A 19,476-nucleotide genomic window follows, 5' to 3' on the forward strand; every position below is an offset into this window, starting at 1 on the left:
AAGTGGCAATTTCAAGTAAGCAGGATACACATTTGGAGAAAACTGAGGCCCAGTTTCCTCCTCAGTAAAACTGGGAGGTGGGGAGGGTTTTCAGGGTTATATGTCAGATTTTGAAATGTGCTCAAATCTGAGACCTCCTATAGCATTACAACCCTCTACAGCAGGAACTTGGATCCCCATTTATCAGATGAGATCACTGAGGTCCGGAAAGCTGGAGTAACCTGCCCCAAAACACACCAAAGCCTCCTTTTGCCAGCCTGGTGGTCTCTGCACAAAACAGCCCGGTGCCTCCACACAGTTGTTGCACGCCCACCCCCAAGCCCACCCTCCAATTATATCCAGCCCCCGCACTTCCTCATGTGAACTGCTTCGGGGGTGCCTGTGCCCAGAGGGACTCCTGACTGAGGTTAATGGGCAGCTCCAATGGACCCTCCTCCCAGAATTAGATTCAGTGAATATCAAAGAAAACCTCAGGCGGAGGGCATAGGGCTATGCGCAGGAAAGAGGAGCATCTTGAGTCCTAATGCTTAAGGGTGAAGACCTTCGGGCAAGACCCTTCTTTTGGGCCTCAGTTTCCCCATTTGTCTAGTGGGCAATCTCTGAGGTACCACCAAGTTGGAATAGTCCCAGAGCTCCCTGTCCCTTCAAATACCTGCTTCTTACAGTTCTGATCCTCCTGAAAAGGACCCTATGCCCCTTCCCTAGACACAGCCCCCACTCAGAAGAAGCCACGCATAGCTCAGGGATCCCAGGCGAGCACCCCAAAGCTGCTGCTCACTCTCGCGCTGCTCCCGCTCGCGGATGATGGCATCCAGCCACTTCTGCTTCTCCTCTGCCGTCTTGGCCATGCAGACAAACCACTTATTCTTGGCCGTGTTGTGGATCTTCCAGCCGTTGGTGACGGTATAGCCATTGCTATGGTAATCCGCTGGTGGGGGCAGGAGGCAAAGGTGCAGCAGAGACTCAGCCGCGTGACCTTCAACACTCCCCATTACCAAGCCCTTCCGCCCCAGCATAGGCAGGGCCCTCGCCTGGATCAGGATGGGGAGCTGGACTTCCAGCCCTTCAAACGCTCACTTCTTATCCTTTTCCAGTAGGCAAGGAAGACCTTCTGCAAACAAAGACCCCTCTCAACCACTCAATGACAGGGAGCTTCATTTTAAGACCTTGCATCTAGGCACAAACACAGCAGTGACTCATGGGGAGACACTTGCTTGGAGCCCCAAAATGCTTCCTGGGCTCCTCCCATCTCACTCGGGCACTGGAGTTACTTAAAACCTTAGTGCCAGTCTGACAAGCCAAGTCAAACGTGGGACCCTTACCCAATGCTGGCTGGGATGGGATCTGGAAAACCTCTCAAACAGATTGGCATGATCTAGGGAAGCGAAAGCCTGAATCTGAGGAGGGCTCCACGGGCTTCATGAGACTGCCAAAGGGGACTGTGGCTCAAAACCACGCAAGAACCCCTGCTCTGGACAAGCTCAAAAGCACACATACTAGGAGATGCTCACATGAGCCATCAGTGACTGCATGACTGTGAGTGCTGGCAACAGGCCAAACATTCATCACCCAAAGAATGGATGAAGTGTGAAATGTTCACGTGACGGAACACTCTGCAGCAATGGAAACCAACAGGCTGCAAACAGCTACATGCAGAGACATGGATGAACCCCACTAACGTGGTGTTGAGTGAAAGCAGTTTGTTAAAAAAAAAGTGTAGACCATATTTTCTGGGCGGGGAGACTAGGTGTCGCTCTGTCACCCAGGCTGGAGTGCACTGGTGAAATCATGGCTCACTGCAGCATCGACCTCCTGGGCTAAGATGATCCTCCCACCTCAGCCTCCACAGTAGCTGGGACCACAGTTGCACGCCACCATGTCCAGCTAGTTTTTGTATTTTTTGTAGAGACAGGTTTTCTCCATGTTGCCCAGGCTGGTCTCAAATTCCTGGGCTCAAGCGGTCTGCCCATCTCAACCTCTCAAAGTGCTAGGATTACAGGCATGAGCCACCACACCCAGCCGACCATATTTTATGACCATTTAAGTAAAATGGTCATGACCATTAAATGACCAGGTGGGCTGTATATACATACACATATATAATCACATATATGTAAAGCCACTTAAACATATGTAATCATGTAACCACTTACATAAGGTTCAAAAATAGAAATTTTAATTAAAATGTTTAGTCATAAATGCTTAGGAGGTAAAAATGTCTTTAAAAAGCAAGAAAATGATCATCACAAAATTCAGACAGTGGTTACTTCTAGGGGGGAAGAAGGCATTGCAAGGAGGAGGGATTTGGGGTGCAGTGTTTTATTTCTTAACTTGAATGCTAACCACCCAGATGTTCGTTTCATGCATCTATGCTCTGGGCACTTTTCTGTAGGTAGATTACATCTCATGATAAAAGAAAAAAATATATTTAAATGAAACAGAGAGAGTGCCAGGGAGCAGGCAGGGCTCAGGCAAGGCTGGGGGAGGGGCTACCTGTCCCATCTTCCACGTTCTCCACCTCCATGACTTCAGTGTTGATTCGACCCCTGAAGATGTAGAGGGAGCCGTTGATGGATTTGGTCCTCTTGGTGGACTTCTTGCTCCCGGTGACCCTGATAGACAGTGAGAAGTCAGTGTCCCCTGCACGTCACCTCCCAGATGCAACTGTTTTCAACAGCGCAAAGGGGAACACAACACTGAGGGGCATCCAGGGGACAGAGAGGAGCCCCAGGTAGGGGTCAGGAGCAGGAGTGTTTGGCTGGTGCTGGGGTAACTTGAACAAGTCACTTCTCTTCCAGCCACAGCTTTCTCATCTGGAAAACAGGCTAATAGCCTTGCTGACCCCACAAAGCTACTTTTCAGCTAAAAGGAGACGTGGGAGACCAACAGGAGGTAACAGAAACCCATTCTTCTTGGCTAGAAAATGAGGAAAGACCTGTTAAGTTTCTCAAAGACAGGAACTTCCTGAAATACGAGCAGAATGGAAGGAGGGCTTGGAATTGGCAGTCCGTCCATCCATCCATCCATCCATCCATCCATCATCCATCCATCATCCACCTTCCCAGGGTTCAATCATTCACTCGAGTGAATTCTATCATTCACCCACTCCTATAGCCTAAATGTTGGTGTCCCTCCAAAATTCATGTTATATCCTCACCCCCAAGGTAATGGTATTAGGAGGTAGGGCCTTTGAGAGATGAAGAAGTCAGGGGGAAAAGGACCTCATGAATGAGATTAGGCCCTTATAAAAGAGGCCCCAGAGAGCTGGCTCGCCTCTTCCACCACGGGAGGACACAGCAAGAAGGCACCATCTATGAAGCAGAAAGCAGGCCCTCGCCAGCACCGAGTCTACCAGCACCTTTCATCTTGGAGTCCACAGCCTCCAGAACTGTACAAAATACATTTCTGTTGTTTACTTATTTTATTTTATTAATTTATTTTATTTTTTTGAGATGGAGTCTCGCTCTGTCGCCCAGGCTGGAGTGCAGTGGCATGATCTCAGCTCACTGCAACTTCCGTCTGCTGGGTTACGAGCGATTCTCCTGCCTCAGCCTCCCGAGTAGCTGGGACTACAGGCATGTCTCACCATGCCCAGCTAATTTTTTTATATTTTTAGTAGAGACAGGGTTTCACTGTGTTAGCCGGGATGGTCTCAATCTCCTGACCTCATGATCTGCCTGCCTTGGCCTCCCAAAGTGCTGAGATTACAGGTGTGAGCCACCGTGCCGGCCTTATTTTATTTATTTATTTTTTTGAGATAGAGTCTCATTCTGTCACCCAGGCTGGAGTACAGTGGCACAATCTCATCCCACTGCAACCTCCGCCTCCCAGGTTCAAGCGATTCTCCTGCCTCAGCCTCTCAAGTAGCTGGGACTACACGCATGTGCCACCATGGCCGGGTAATTTTTGTATTTTTAGTAGAGACAGGGTTTCACCATGTTGGCCAGGCTGGTCTCGAACTCCTGACCTCAAGTTATCCACCCCCCCCCTCGGCCTCCCAAAGTCTTGGGATTACAGGTATGAGCCACTATGCCCAGCCCAAATTTCTGTTGTTTAAAACCCCCAGTTTCTGGTATTTTGTTATAGCAGCCTGAAGGGACTAAAACAGTCACTCAACAAACATCTGGCCAGAGCTTCCTATGAGGAGGATACCAAGTCAGGAGCCACGGGAAGTCACTCATCTGTGGATCCAAGAAGCATGTGGAGAACGCCTATTATGTGCCAGGCACTGTTTTAGGTACTGGGGTTGCACTGCTGAACAAAACGTCTCTGGGAACTCAACTTCTAATATGGGGTTGGAGGCAGGGCACAGAGACAGTCCCTAAGCAAGGTAAACCATACATCAGGTCAGAGGTACTAAATGCTCTGGTGAAGATACGGCAGAAAATGAATTCCCAGAGCTCAAAGGCCACTTGGTGGTGTGCACAGGCCTCTGCTCCAGCAGGTGGGCTGTATGCTCACCAAGAGCCAGTGGGTTTGTTCCCACACCGACTTGGCTGATGTGTACTTGTTACTGTAAGTGGGTAAATGAAATAGGAGATAAGCTGAGGATTCGGGAACGTGGAAGAGACTTATCTCTCTGAAAATTAAGTGGTAAGTGGTGAAGATGTGGGCTTCTGCTGTGTGTGAGATGGGAGCCACGGAGGGTTGGAGCACAGGCAGAATGGGATGGACTTCGGTTTCAAGAGACTCCCTGTGTCTGCTGGTGGAGAAGGGACTAGAACCAGAGAGGAGACCACTGCAATCAACAAGATGAGAAAGGATGAGGGTGTGTATGTGTGTGTTTGTGTGTATACACACACATATAAACATATACATAACATATGTGCATATACATATTTTTGTAAACTTTGTGTTAAAGTATAAAATCCACACAGAAAAAAAATGCCCAAAGAAGCATTAATATGGCTCAATTAACTTTTGCAAGTGAACACACCTGTATCAACATGTTTAGCTCCCCACAGGCACCCCCTTATGCCCCTTTCCCATCACTGCCCTCTTCCCCTGACAAGGGTAACCACTGTCCTGAGTCTAACCCCATAGATTTGCTTTGCCTGTTTTTGAACTTTACACAAATGGAATCACAAGTGTGTACTTTTGTGTCCAGCTTCCTTCACCCAACCTCATGGCTGTGAGTTACCCGTGCTGCTGGGTATAGTGACATGGCCAGACATCTGGCTTCTTTCCAGTGTGGTGCTGCTGTGACATTCCTGCACGTGCCTGACAACTTGTGTGTGCATTTCTTTGGGTTAGATACCTGAGGAGCTGAATTACTGAGTGATAAGGAATGTGAATGATTAGCTTTAGGAGACACTGCCAAGCTGTTTTCCAAAATAGTTGTACTGATTTTCCCATGCCCAACAGTGTAGGAACATTCCAGTTGTCCCACATCCTCTATAACTGGTATTTTATGTCTCATTTTGGCCATTATGGTATGTATACAGTAGGAGCTCATTAATATTTAATTTGTAGTTCCCTGATGAGTAAATAACCTCAACCACTGTATGTTTATTGGCGATCTGGTGCCTTCTTTTGTGAAATGACTGTCCCTTGTCATTTTTTGTTGAACTGTCTGTCTTTTTCTTAATTACTTATAGCAGAGGTTGGCAATTTTTTTTCTGAAAAGGGCCAAATAGTACACATTTTCAGTTTTGTAGGCCATACGGTCTCTGTTACAAACTATTCAACTCTGCCCTTATGGCATCAAAGCAGCTAAGACTGTATACAAACAAATGGGCATAGCCGTGTTCCAATAAAACTTTATTGACAAAAATAGGCACAGGGCCAAGTCTGGCTACAGAAGGGCCTCTTCATATATTCTGGATGTGAATACTCTGGCCATTATACAAACTGTAAAGACCTTTTCACAGTCTGTGGCTTGTCTTTTCACTCTCCTTACAGTATTTTTTAATGAAATTCTTAATTATAGTAGAGTCTAATGAATTTAGTTCTCCTTTATAACTATACTCTTTGTCCTGTTTAAGATATTTGCTTACTCCTAGATCATGAAGATATTCTCCCATGCTTTCTTGTAGAAGTGTTATTGTTCTACCGTTTACATTTAAATCTATAATCCAGCTGAAGTTGATTTTTGTGTTTGGTATGAGATAAGGGTCAAGAATCACTTTTTCCCCCACTGGATATCAAACTGACCAAGCACCATTTATTGTACTGCATTGGTGTTTTTGTTGAAATTCAAATGACTGCTTACATGTGGGTCTACTCCTAAACTCACTATTCGATTCCATTACTCTACGTGTCTGTTTTCATACCAATACCACACTGTCTTAATTACTATGACCTTACAGCAGGACTTGGAATCCAGTAATAACGCTCCCCTAGCTTGACCTTCTTCATAATTGTCTTAGCTATTTCTATCTCTGGATTTTCTTGTAAATTTTACAGTCAGCTGATCATTTACACACACACATACATACATACATACATACATACATACATACACACGTACACACGTACACAAACCCCCTCCTAGAGTATTTATTGGAATTGCACTGAGGTTCTGGGCAAAGTTTGATGACAGGATGGAAAGGACTTGCTGATGTAGTTGGTATGGGGATAATGATAGCTCAAAATCAAGAAGATTCTGGCTTCGGCTCCTGGGCAAATTTCTTCTCCTGCCTCCAGACTCAAGCAGATATCAGCTCTTCCTGAGCCTGCCAATCCTAGGATCAGAACGACACTATTGGCTTGTCTTCAGCTTGCAGACGACAGATCTTGGGACTTGTCAGCCTCCATAATCACGAGTAAACTGCTTATTATAAATCTCTTTACACACACACACACACACACACACACACACACACACACACACACACCCTATTGGGTCTATCTGGAGAATCTTGACTTAATACAAATTTTGGTACCATTTACTGGTAATGAGGAAGATCCAAGGGGCAGAAGTTAAGACAAAAAACAAGAGCCCCTTTAGACACAATTTAAGTGTGGGCTACGTGTGAGACACCCGAATAAAGATATATATATTTGTATTTCTTCCACTTGACCACGCACCAGGCCTTATTCTAACCACATTACATGTGTACCTTTACATGTTTTACTCTATAAAAACAACCCCATGAAATGAGGACTACTTTTATCCCCATATAACAGGTAGGAAAAGACAGGCGCAAACAGCTGACATAATTTGCTCAAGGTCGCACAGATAGTAAGCAGAGCCTCTGTGTTCTTTTTTTCTTTTTTTTTTTTTTGAGACAGAGTCTCGCTCTGTCCCCCAGGCTGGAGTGCAGTGGTGCCACCTCAGCTCACTGCAACCTCCGCCTCCTGGGTTCAAGTGATTCTCCTGCCTCAGCCTCCCGAGTAGCTGGAATTACAAGCGTGTGCCACCACACCTGGCTAATTTTTTTATATTTTTAGTAGAGATGGGGGGGTTTCACTGTGTTAGCCAGGATGGCCTCGATCTTCTGACCTCGTGATCCACCCTCCTTGGTCTCCCAAAGTGCTGGGATTACAGGCGTGAGCTACTGCGCCCGGCCCTCTGTGTTCTTAATGGCGACACACTACTGCTGCCTCTAAGATGCTAAGCAGGGAGTTGAGATGCATGAGACTTTGTTCTTCTGGGTCCTGGTTTCCCCTTCTGGAGGATGGGAGGTGGGTTTTTAAAACACTCCCTCCCGTTTTCCACTTCTGACACCCAAGGAGCCTCTGCTTTTGAATTCGCCCAGAAGCACTGTGAGTCAGAGACCTCCCCTGACCCATGTCCTGGATGGGTGGTGCCCTGCATGACCCAGGCAAGGACAAACACAGTCAGCAGTCACCAAGTCACTCCAGGCATTGCCTGCACCCACATCAGACTCAGGCGGGGAGATCCACCCACCATTGCCCAATCTCCTGGGCCTCTCAGAGCTCAGCCCTCTGGCTCTCCATCCAGAGGCAGGAATGCTGGCCGCCTGCCAGCTTCTCTCAAGAGACACATGCGCCCTTTCCCTGCAGCCAGCCCAGCTCACTTGTGGAAGTGAGGTGGGGAATGGCCTTGAAAGAGCTCAGGGTGCCCACAAGGAAGGCCCCAGGGAGCCCACTTGGAATCCGGTATCAGAATCAGCTGCTGTCCCTGCACAGGTGAGACGGCCCCAGAGGAGGCAGAGCCTGCACCCGGAAGCCAAAGGTTGAGTAAACTCATCTAAAAGTTGGGAGCAGGTCACAGAGGCCTAAAGGGACGTTCTGTTTTCCAAACCCCAGTGTTCTGGGAAAAGTGCCTGCTCCAGACTGCTTGGGGCAGAGCGGCGGGGCAGGGCTCAGGGTGGACATTGGCAGCAGCCCTGAAACTACCCAAGAAGGACTCTGAGGACAGCCCCAGAGAGACCAGAAAGGAGGCAGGGAAAGAGAAGAAGGGGGCGTTCATGAGGGGACAGCAGGACATGAGACAGACAGACCTCAAGGAGTGGGCGAGAATGAAGGAGCAAATGAGAAAGAGCCATGCTGAGCCAGCCACTGGGAGATAGCGGAAGCAGGAGGTCCAGGCCCTCACAGGAAGGGTCAAGCCCAGAACAGGGGGGAAAGGGCAATGGGGAAGGGCCTGTGGTTTCAGAGCCTCCTGTGCACCAGGTGCTGTACCTGTGCGACCACACCAGAGCCAAGTTAACAACAATGGTGCTGGCAGCTACTGTGCTGTGCACCCACTATGTCCCAGGCACACTCACATATCTGATCTTCCGTGGTCCTAAGAGGTACATACGATCATTCACTCTGTTTTACGGATGAGGAAACTGAGGCACAGAGAGGCAAAGTCACAGAGCTACAAAGGAGGTTAAACAGGGATCCAATGGCAGGCCTAGCTCTTAATCAAACACTACTACAAGGAGGGGCTGATCGCCTCACTTTACAGAAGAGAAAACGAAGGCTCAGGGAGGCCCTAGAGGAGGAGGACAGTGGGAAGCCCACACATGGGCGTGGAGCATCCATTACTCATCCAGTGGTAAGGTTTCTCACCACACCTTAGGAGGCCAGCACAGACAGACAAGGAAACTGAGGCTCAGAGACGGTCAGTGGCATGGCCTAGGACACAAAGCAAGTTACAGGAAAATGCTGAAAGTAGGGCCTAAGGCCTGGACCTCAGGCCTCAGCTCTAGTCTTTGCTAGACAGAGGAGTTAAGAAGCCTCTGGAACATCACTATTTTGTTCCTAAGACAAAGTAACAGCAAAGAGAATTTGAAAAGGCTGCAGGGGTCAGCTGAGACCATCCTATACCTGCTGAACATGAAAACTTAAGGTCAGGAATCTCTCTGTGCCAATCCACCCATCCACCCATGCATCCAACCATCAGTTCCCACCAGCTACTACAGTCATCCAACCCCCGCATCCATCTCCTAATTTCCCCTCTCTCCAATCATTCACCCATCCATTCACTCAGTAGTCCAACTGTCCCACTTTCCCTCCCAGAGCCCAACCACCTCGGCAACTATCAACCAACCACTTACCCATCCAGCAACATGCCAACCAATTGGCCATCCATCTACTAATCTCCAAACCTCCGTCACCAACCCACCTTCCCAATTATATAACCACCCAGCCTTCCATCCATCTATCCATTCACTCAACACACCATACCTGAAGGCCCCAATCTACCATTCATCTAGACACATATCTGCCAGTCTTCATATCCATTTCTCTAACTGCCTGAACATCCACACATGCCCCCAGCTTTCCATCTATTCCTCCATCCAGCCATCTCCTAAATCTCCAAGCATTCAAACACTCATTCACTCACACACACGTCAATTCCAACATCCATCCACATTCCTTCCTTCCCTCCCTGCCTCCTTCTACCATCCATTCACCTCCCAAACCCCCAGCCATCTGCGCCTCATCCCGTGTGCCCACACAACCCGTCACCACACTTCCCATCACACATGCACCTGCCTCCATCTACCTACTCAGCCAACCATCTACTTACTCCTAGACTCTACAGAGCGCAAGAAGCACCAGTGAAAGACACAAAGAAGGTGAAGAAACTATCCTGACCCTCCGAAAACTGAATAGTGAAAGAGCTTCGCTCCTCTTGAACCCTCAACTTTTAGAGCTTAGAATTACAGGATGTGGGTGTCACAAAGAACCTCTCAGTTTCCACAGTCATCTAGACCTGTGCTATCCAATATGGTAGCCACGAGCCACAGGTAGCTACTGAGCACTCCAAACGTGCCCAGGACAAATTTAGGTGTTTTGTGAGTATAACATACACACCAGATTTTGAGAACTTAGTGTTAAAAAAAAAACCCACAACACAAAATATCTCTTTAATAATTTTTTTAAATAATAATTACATGTATAATTATAATTGAATAAAATATTCTCATATTTGGGGATCTATTAGGTTAACTAAAATATATTATTTAAATTCATTTTACCTGTTTCTTTTTACTTTTTTAAATGTGGCTACTAGAACATTTAACATAACACGTGGCTTGCATTGTATTCCTACTAGACAGCACTGATGTAGAACAAACCCCTCAACTCACAGGAAAGGGAGGCCCAGAGAGGGAAGTGACAAGCCCAAGGCATCACCTGGAGAAGGCAGCAGGCCAGACCCCACCCCAGCCTCCTGGCCACTCACCTGGATTTCCGCTTGCAGTAGACGAGAAGGTTGTCGAAGAGGAAGAAGGCCCTTTCCTGGATGTTACCCGCAGAGATCTTTAACAAAGTCCCTTGCAGGAGGAGCTGAGTGCAGATGTCTGTGAGGTTGGAACCCTGGAAGCGCAATGAGGACACAGTGAATGAGCCAACCCAGGAACATCCCCTTCCTTTCCCAGAGACAGAACCTACTACCACCTCCTGCCACATGCCAAAAACTCCACCAGCAAGTCTGTCAATGGACAGAAAATCAATACAACGTGATTAGTGGCTTCTATCTGCTGAGCATGGCACGAAAATCCTGGGGAGGGCACACTGATGTGACCGCATGTCCCTTTTACAGGAGAGGAACTTGGGGCTCAGGGAGGAGTGACTCACCCAGCTCATACAGGTAATAGTAGGTCCTAGTCAACATCTGGGTATATTTTGGTTCAGTTTTTGGTTTTTGGGTTTATTTTTTTTTAAACGGAATTTCACTCTTGTTGCCCAGGCTGGAGTGCAATGGCGCGATCTCGGCTCCCTGCAACCTCCGCCGCTTGGGTTCAAGGGATTCTTCCTGCCTCAGCCTCCCGAGTAGCTGGGATTACAGGCATGCGCCACCATGCCCAGCTAATTTTGTATTTTTTTAGAAGAGACAGGGTTTCACCACGTTGGTCAGGCTGGTCTTGAACTCCTGACCTCAGGTGATCCAACCGCCTCGGCTTCCCAAAGTGTAGGGATTACAGACATGAGCCACCACGCCTGGCCTCGTTCAGTTTTTATTGTGGGTTTTTTTTTCACCTATTCCTTCCCCACTACTTATTTATGTCTTGACTTGTTACTATATCTCCCCCACCTAAATGCCCCTTTGGTAAGGACAGGGCCCGAATCAACTATGTGCCCTACGTATGCCCAGCACCCACAACACTCTCTGGCACACAGCAGGTGCTCAACAAATGCAATGTGCAAACCACTGGGGGCAGGATCCTGTGGGCATTCCATCTAGCTAAGCTAAAGATGTACATGTCGATCCCAAACCTGGTCACCTATGTTGAGCAGCAGGGGAAGGGGTGACAAAGACGTGCATGAAGTTCACTGAATGTCAGTGAGGTTCCGGGCAGCGTGGCTGGGAAAGGCATCAGGGAGGAGTGAGCAGACCTTGGAAGACAAAAATTAAGATAAAGAGGCTTGCCGGGCGCAGTCGTTCATGCCTGTAATCCTTTGGGAGGCTGAGGCAGGAGGATTACCTGAGGTCAGGAGTTCAAGACCAGCCTGGCCAACATGGTGAAACCCCATCTCTACAAAAATACAAAAATTAGCCAGGCATGATGGCAGGTGCCTGTAATCCCAGCTACTCGGGAGGCTGAGGCAGAGAATCGCTTGAACCCGGGAGGCAAAGGTTGCAGTGAGCTGAGATAACGCCACTGAACTCCAGCCTGGGCAACTGAGCAGGACTCTGTCTAAAAAAAAAAAAAAGATAAAGAGGCTGAGGGCAGGGATGGGAAGGTCCTAGCTGGGAGGGGTCCTTAGAGCCTGGGATCACACAGGTCTCCCTGAAGCCAAGAGGACCCAGGCAAGGGCAGAGAGATCCCAAAGTCCAAAGAGAGAAGAAAAGAGACCTTGGTGGGCACAGAATGCCAAATGAGGCAGCCCCTCCGCTGACCCTCAATCCACGTCCCTCTTCTGTGATTTTGGGGAATGGAGTCTTCCCTGGTACTTGGCTGCCCAGCCACAGACTACATCTCCCAGTCCCCCTTGTGCCAGGTGTGGTCACATGACTAAGTCATCACCAATGTGCCTCCCTGCCAGGGCACATCCTTGAAAGAAAATGGCTTTCCTCCCTTTCCTCTTTCCACAGGCTGGGATGGTGGGATACACTGCAGCGGGTGGTGGGGCAAGGAGCTGGAGGGAACCTGGGTCCTGGCAGAGCAAAGCTGCCCACCCCAGTCCGACTGTCCGCCTCTGCACTGCTAATGAGAACAGCGTTGCAACGCTAATGAGCCACCTCCCTGAGGCCGCTGCATCGCTTCCTTACAGCAGTCAACCGCAGACTTTAATTAATACAATAAGGTACAGACAACAGGGTGCCACGGACATTTAGGCCCAAGGAATATTATGCAAAAGCAGTGTTTTAAGGGAGTTTCACGTGACAGACCAGCAGATTACACTGAACAAAGAAACAAGAAGTGATGTTGTCCCTGCCTGGAAATGAACTTGGGGAGGAGAGAGGGAGAATTATTCACAAAATCTCCTTCCCCAAACAGTCAACACCCAGAACCAACATGGAGCTCCTACCCCACTGGGACCTGCTGACTGAATTCTTTCTGAGACCCAGTAAGGAGAACTGGTTCCGGCAGCTGAGAAGCCAGGCTGTCTGCTAACGGCCTACAAGGGGCTCTCTCGCTGCTGTTAGGGCTGGTCTGCTCTGTGTCCGTGGTCCAGTTGGGTACAACAAACCCATTCACTCAACAGTGCCAGAGACCCCTCTGGAGACTGGGAAAGCAGCTTCCTTGTGGTCGAGAGCTGTGCAGCCGGGACAGGAGCCTGCATTCGTTATCACACATCACAGCCTTCGGCTTGGCTGGGGGCCAGGTGGGCATGGATGCTTGCATGCCCACAGGCAGATCTCAGCTTTCCAGTGAGGTAGCAGCCTGCCGCACCAAGACTCAGGGCTGTCATGAGGAAGAGCCCCTGGGACCCCCAGCATCCTCGCGAACTCCCTGGGGCTTCATCATGGCCCATGCGCAGCACACGGCAGACACCGGTTCAGCAGTCCCTGGAGCCCACATGCCTCCCCTTCCTTCTGCCTTGGCTCCCTTATGCCCACCCACCAGCTCTTCCAGGCTCCAAAGGGGAAGTTGAAGAAGAATCTGGTACCTGGCCCAGCTGCCAAGCCCCAAGGTCACACAGCCCTAGAACCCTGCTGCCAAGTCCATCTCGGGGGACCTAGGAGAGGAGGTCCGCCAGCCTGGGAAGCTGCCTCTCCAGCCTTGGCCAAGCACCACCTGGCAAACTGCAGCTGAAATGCCGAGCACACTACAGGTGGATACCCCCTCCACCCCAGCCCTGCTGAGAAGCCCAGCCGCACTCTTGATCTCCCTGAAATCCTTGAATCTAGGTCAAGGGTGGTGCTAGGGGCTGGATGCAAAGGGAAGAGGCTGAGCACCAAGACATGTGGACCAGTCAGGACCAGAGACCTCCTTCCTTCCAGACATGCACACTCAGCCACGCTGGAGATGACAAAACCTTATACACTCAAAGCCAATACATGCGTAGGGGCGGCCACATGCCACGCACTGTTCTAAATATCTTGTACAAACTCAGCTAATCCTCAGGACAATTCTCATTTTACAGATGAGGAAAACGAGGCACAGTGTGGTGAAGTGACTTGTTCATGGTCACATAGGTGGTAAGGCAGTGAGGTGGAACTTGAACCCAGACAAGCAGCCTCCACTCCCCCTACCTGCTCACCTCTAACTCAGGCCGCTCTTCGAAGACAACCTGAAGATTTTTCTTTGCAATCGATAGTCTAGAGCAGGAGTCTCCAAGGGGAGAGACCACGTCCCACTGGGAGCCCAAAGCACTCCAGGGAGGGTAGGAAAAAAATATGAGAGCTTTTGTACTGATTTTGTTTCCTCACTCCTGTTTCCTTCTCTCCCCTTGTGGGTGAGGGCGAGTGAGCAGTTGATCATCTCTTAAACCAGGGCTGCCAGAGCCAGAGCCAGAGCCAGAGCCAGAAAACGGAGTGCCTTCCTTTCTTCCTTTCCTTCCTTCCTTCCTTTCCTTCCTTCCTTCCTCCCTCCCTCTCTTTTTTTTTTGATGGAGTCTAGCTCTGTCGACCAGGCTGGAGTGCAGTGGTGTGATCTCAGCTCACTGCAACCACCTCCCAGGTTCAAGCGATTCTCCTGCCGCAGTCTCCCGAGTAACTGGGATTACAGGCATGCTCCACCACACCTGGCTAATTTTTGTATGTTTAATAGAGAAGGGGTTTCACCGTGTTGGCCAGGCTGGTCTCAAACTCCTGGCCTCAGGTGATCCACCTGCCTCGGCCTCCCACAGTGCTAGGATTACAGGTGTGAGCCACCGCGCCAGGCCTGTTTCTTTCTTCTTAAGAGTACACATTTCCTTTTTTATCACTGTGAGCTTCACACGGAAGTCCATGCGGCTGCATCTGGAGTGTGCCTCTGAGGAGGCGCAGCCCACACTGGGCACAAGTTCCAGTCAAAGCTCTTGGATACTTTTTCCATCTAAAAAAATAAATAAATACAGAGATCCCACTTTGCTGCCAGGGCTCCTCCTGACATGTATTGGGCGTTTTCTCTGAGCCAGGCACTGCCAAGAACTCTGTAAGCATCAACTCCCCCATCCTCAAGTGACCCATGACGGGGGTACTCCCATGATCCTGACTTCGCAGATGAGGAAACTGAGGCAAAGGAATCTCTCCCCACGGAGGGGGTTGTCTCGTTCGCTCACTTGCAAGGTATTGTGACACACTGCCATTTCCTTGTGCTCAGCAAAATGGATTCGTGGATTCACTTATCTGGTTTTATCTAAACCAGTCTCACGACAAACAGTGGCTCACAAAGGATCAGAGGGTAAAAAACACACATATGGGAGATCAAATTCATGAATGATGCAACCTCAAGCAAACAGCAAGAAAGTGGCCAAAACAAGACTCCCCTTGCTCCAAAAACAAGCCCCTTGTCAGACATCTTTCAAGAGAGAGATGACAGCTATCTGATCAGATCAGCAAGAGGTCACACAGAAAGATAGGAAAGGATCAAAAGAATATGTCAAATAAAGATGTGCAATCGCGTCATTAACATGAACTACCCCCTAAGGCATGCTGTCCTCAGAGACTGTAACTACTAACAGATAGCATGGAAGCAACTCCACTATTAGACGTCATTTTTTCTAGCTAGAACGTATTACTTTCACAAGTCACCTTGAGGAACAAACTGCATTTTAAAAACCTTTCTACTTCATGGAAAACAATTTCACGTTTTTCAAAGGACATTCATATTCCACACCTCACTTTATCTTCCAAATGAAACCAAAAAAATAACTTCAGAGATATTATCACTAAAATTAAACAAATAGGAGAAAATAAGGCACACCAGGCAGGACAAACTTACTCGAGGCAGGGCAAACTTACTCGAGACAGGGCAGTCTATAAGTTACAGGGCTGGGCCTCAAAACCAAGTCCCTGTGCCTCAGCTGCCTCATCTGTAAAATGGGGATAATAGCACCTCCCTTGTAGGGTTGGAAGCTTGTAACAGGTACTAAATAACTGCCAGCAATTCTTATTTTAAGTCACTTTATTTCCTATTGCATCCAGAAACGCTGGCCACTGAGGGCCACTGAGTTCTCAAACTGTACATGTTTAGGGTCATAAAGGGTTTTAGAGACCCTTGGTTTCCATTTGCCTAGGCCCTTACCAGAAAAAAGGCATCTGGAAATCACTTCTGCTGCAGCTGCTGAGGAGCTTGCTCAATACCCTCTCCTCTGGGGCCCATGTGAGAAATTTCTTTTCCAACTGAGTGCCAGGAAACTCTCTGTCTCCCAGAAGAACTGCTCTGCTTCTTCCTTTTCTGACAATATTAGGTAACTTATGTATGTTGCTCTTTTCACCTTGGCTTCCAGGAAACTGAAAACCCAAATAGACAGATGTTTAAATTAGTCACCTCTATTTGCTCTTGAAGTTCAAAGTGGCCATGTGACCCATTTCTGGCCAATGCAATGAAAGGGGACACCTGTATGGGGCTTCTAGAAAAGGTTTTCCTCCAGCAGGGAAGAGATCTCCCTACTAACTACCCTGGCCATGCCCCTGTCTCCACCGGTTTTGAACACACGGTGCCTGGAGCTGCCGCCTTCATGGAAGCATGAGGGAAAGAAGAGGCTCACCAGAGACCAAATCAGAGCTCTGACATCACAAGGCTGAGATGAGAGTCTTCGAGGATGCATCCTAACTGACGCACCTGAGGATCAGGCAACTTTCAGATGCAGGAAACAGAAACCAAGCCATGTACTTTTAAGCAAAAAGGAATGAGGGGCTTTACTTATTCCCTGAAGGGGCTAGAGGAGCCAGGAATCCAGGCCGAGGGCCCCAGGAAACCAGCCACAATGCAGAACTCACCCACCAGGGGAGCCACTGCCCCTGCCCCAGGTGGGAAAGGAGAATCAGAACATCACCTGTCCAAGCTCAGGCTCCAGGAAAAGGCTCCCCAGGTGGCATCAAGGATTCAGTAGTTGTTGCCTCAACTGTTAACTGCAAAGCCATCCCATGGCTGCTACCCCACCAACGATAAAAAAGGAAAGCCTAGGCCATGCATCTGACGCACAGGAAGCTGGCGCCCAGGCCCTCTTCTAATGTTACCACGGAAAGCCAAACACAACCATGGCTGTGCTTTGCTGCAAAAATAGCACAAGGGGTGGCCTCCACCCCACTTCCACCTTCCAAATCCCAAGCAGCTGGATCTGATCTTGGCCAGACCCCAAATCATATCCCAAACTGAAGCCAGGAAATAGAGCTCTTCACTCTCCAGCCTCGGCTGGGCAGGAAGGCCCAGCAGAAGCAGCGCAGGGGACATGGCAAGTGGATTGGCCAATCCACAATATCCACCCCTCCCTGAATGCAGCCCCTCTCCTCTCTGCAGCCAAACCCGTAACCTCACAGCAATACAGCCTCACATTTAGGATTCCCCAGCACAGAGAAAAGAACTAGAAATCTCAAATATGGCAAGTGACTCCAAAGGCCAGAAAATCCAAAGGGCCTACGGCATATGATTCACGTAACAATCTCTGCCCAAGAGACTTTCATCTTCCCTCTTAATCTCCTGTTCCAGCTGTATTTACTCTGATATGGATTTTTTTCATTTATTCATATTTTCCCATTTCCTTCTATGGATTCACAGGAAACCTCTAATAATCTAAGGAAGGCAAGGGGGCTTAAATCCAATGATCTCAAGAACCCTATCCCTTAATAATCATGATAGTAATACTAATAGCTACCATTTATTGAGTACCTACTATGTACCAGGTACAGATGAGGATACTGAAGTTCAGAGAAGTGATGACATTTGCCTAAAGTCACCCAGCAAAGGAGTGTCAAAGCCAGAATTCTGTCCTGGAGTGGACACTAAAACCCTACCCTTGACGTTGGCATCAACAGCTCAAAGGCCTCCACATACCAGGCAATGCATGAAAGAGAAGGGGTGGGGAGATAACAGGGGGTGGTGGGGACTGAAGGAAACTAGAGGCTCCAGTGACTATTTCCATGAGATATAGGGGCCCAGTGTCACCAAGTTTTTAAGAGAAACTTGAAATGCGAATTTGTATTTGGATTTAATTGAAAAATAATTAAGCAATCTTTTGCAAACACTGTAGGCCAAACAAAATACATTGCAGACTGACAGGTGCCCAGGCCTCAGTTCATGACTGCACCTGTGCACCTCCTGGCCCCCTGCAGCCCAGGAAGCCCCCTCCTGTCCTGTACACACCTCCCAGCCTTCGATGTGGGACTGCAGCTGCTCCAGGGCTTCCAGCTTCTCCATCTGCCGCTTGGTCTCATTGATGTTGGAGCAAACGGTCTTCATGGCCTGCAGGGCACTCTGGACAGCGGGGTGGTCTGGGTGCTTGCCGGGAGTCCTCTTGGCCAGCTCCTGGGGTAGAATAGAGGTGGGGAGAAGAAAGCAAGACATCAGTCCAGAGGAGACCCAGGCCAGAGCTGAACCCAAGAAAACAGACAAAAACTCCTTGCCTGGTGGACATTACATTCTAGTAAAGGAGATGAGCCAAAGCAAAGAAAACTCAGGTATGGAATCCAATGTCAAGCAGTGGTAAACACTAGAAAGACTAATCAGAATGAGGGAGAGGGAAGCATTGTTTCACAAGGAGGTCAGGGGAGGCCTCTCTCTGGAGGTGATGTTTGAGCAGAGACCCTGGATAAAGCAAGAGAGAGAGCCCTGCAAAAACCCGAGGAGAGAGCCTGCCGAGCAGGGTGCACCGTGGTGCAAAGGGTCTGAGGCAGGCACATGTCTGGTATGTAATGAGGAACAGAAAGGAGGCAGTGTGTCTGGGGTGGAATAAATGAGAGAGAGAAAAACAGAGAGATCCGCGGTCACAGAGGTGGCCCCAACACTGCTCCTCCCCAGGCCCGGTTTTCTTATCATAAGATGGGCATAAAAAATACCCCGCCTTCACAAGGATATGGGACTGAGCAAATGAAGTGGCTCTTAATCCATGAGAAGCCCCCTGCCCCCACCGTTTCCCACTGCCAGCTCACCCCTCAACTCAGACGCAGGCTGGGACATTGCAAAGGCCAGGCCAGTCTTAATCGAACATTCCAGCCAGTAAATGTGACGGGAGAGGAACTGAGGAGGAAGGGATCAGCTGGGACTTGAGATATCAAGGAAGATTTTTCAGGCCAAATTACCCAAATCACCCAACCGCCCCCGTTAGTCTTCCATCCCGAACTGTGCTGGCAGAGATAATTTTCTTTAATCATCTGACCCAGAAACACGCCCAACAGCTCCAGTCTCTCCCCTATGCCCTAGCTCTCTGCTCCCTCGATGATCCAGATAACATCCCCGCAGATGTGACACTCTTGCATCGTAGTTACGAGCACAAATGTAGGTTCAAGGGCTGACTCTGCCCCTCACTGTCTGGGTGACCTTGGGCCAGTCCCCTCTCTATCCCGGGCCTCGGCTTCATCATCTGCAAACCTGTGATGATGAGGATGATGGTGATGACGATGACAGCAATTAATGTCTACTGAGCCTTTGCTCCACGTTTTTAAGGTAGCTTCTGTTATTAGACCATTTAACAGATGAGCGGACTGAGGCATAGCAAGAAAGCCTAAGGCCTCAAAGAAGTACAAGGAGGAACTGGGATTTG

At 48.9% G+C, this 19,476-nt stretch overlaps 1 protein-coding gene across 2 annotated transcripts in view; it reads right to left on the reverse strand.

Annotated features, from left to right (window-relative positions):
• Positions 1–19,476, reverse strand: part of PREX1 (phosphatidylinositol-3,4,5-trisphosphate dependent Rac exchange factor 1) — a 204,426-nt gene that overhangs the window by 65,506 nt on the left and 119,444 nt on the right. For both annotated transcript variants that reach the window (XM_016938084.4, XM_016938085.4), the window contains exons 6-9: positions 18,081–18,242; positions 10,586–10,719; positions 2,494–2,612; positions 779–928 (exon numbers count right to left, since the gene is read on the reverse strand). In XM_016938084.4, the coding sequence (XP_016793573.2) occupies positions 779–928; positions 2,494–2,612; positions 10,586–10,719; positions 18,081–18,242 (565 nt within the window). The remainder of the gene's footprint in view (positions 1–778; positions 929–2,493; positions 2,613–10,585; positions 10,720–18,080; positions 18,243–19,476) is intronic.

This window comes from Pan troglodytes, chromosome 21 (assembly GCF_028858775.2).
Source record: "Pan troglodytes isolate AG18354 chromosome 21, NHGRI_mPanTro3-v2.0_pri, whole genome shotgun sequence".
Lineage (NCBI taxonomy): Eukaryota > Metazoa > Chordata > Mammalia > Primates > Hominidae > Pan > Pan troglodytes.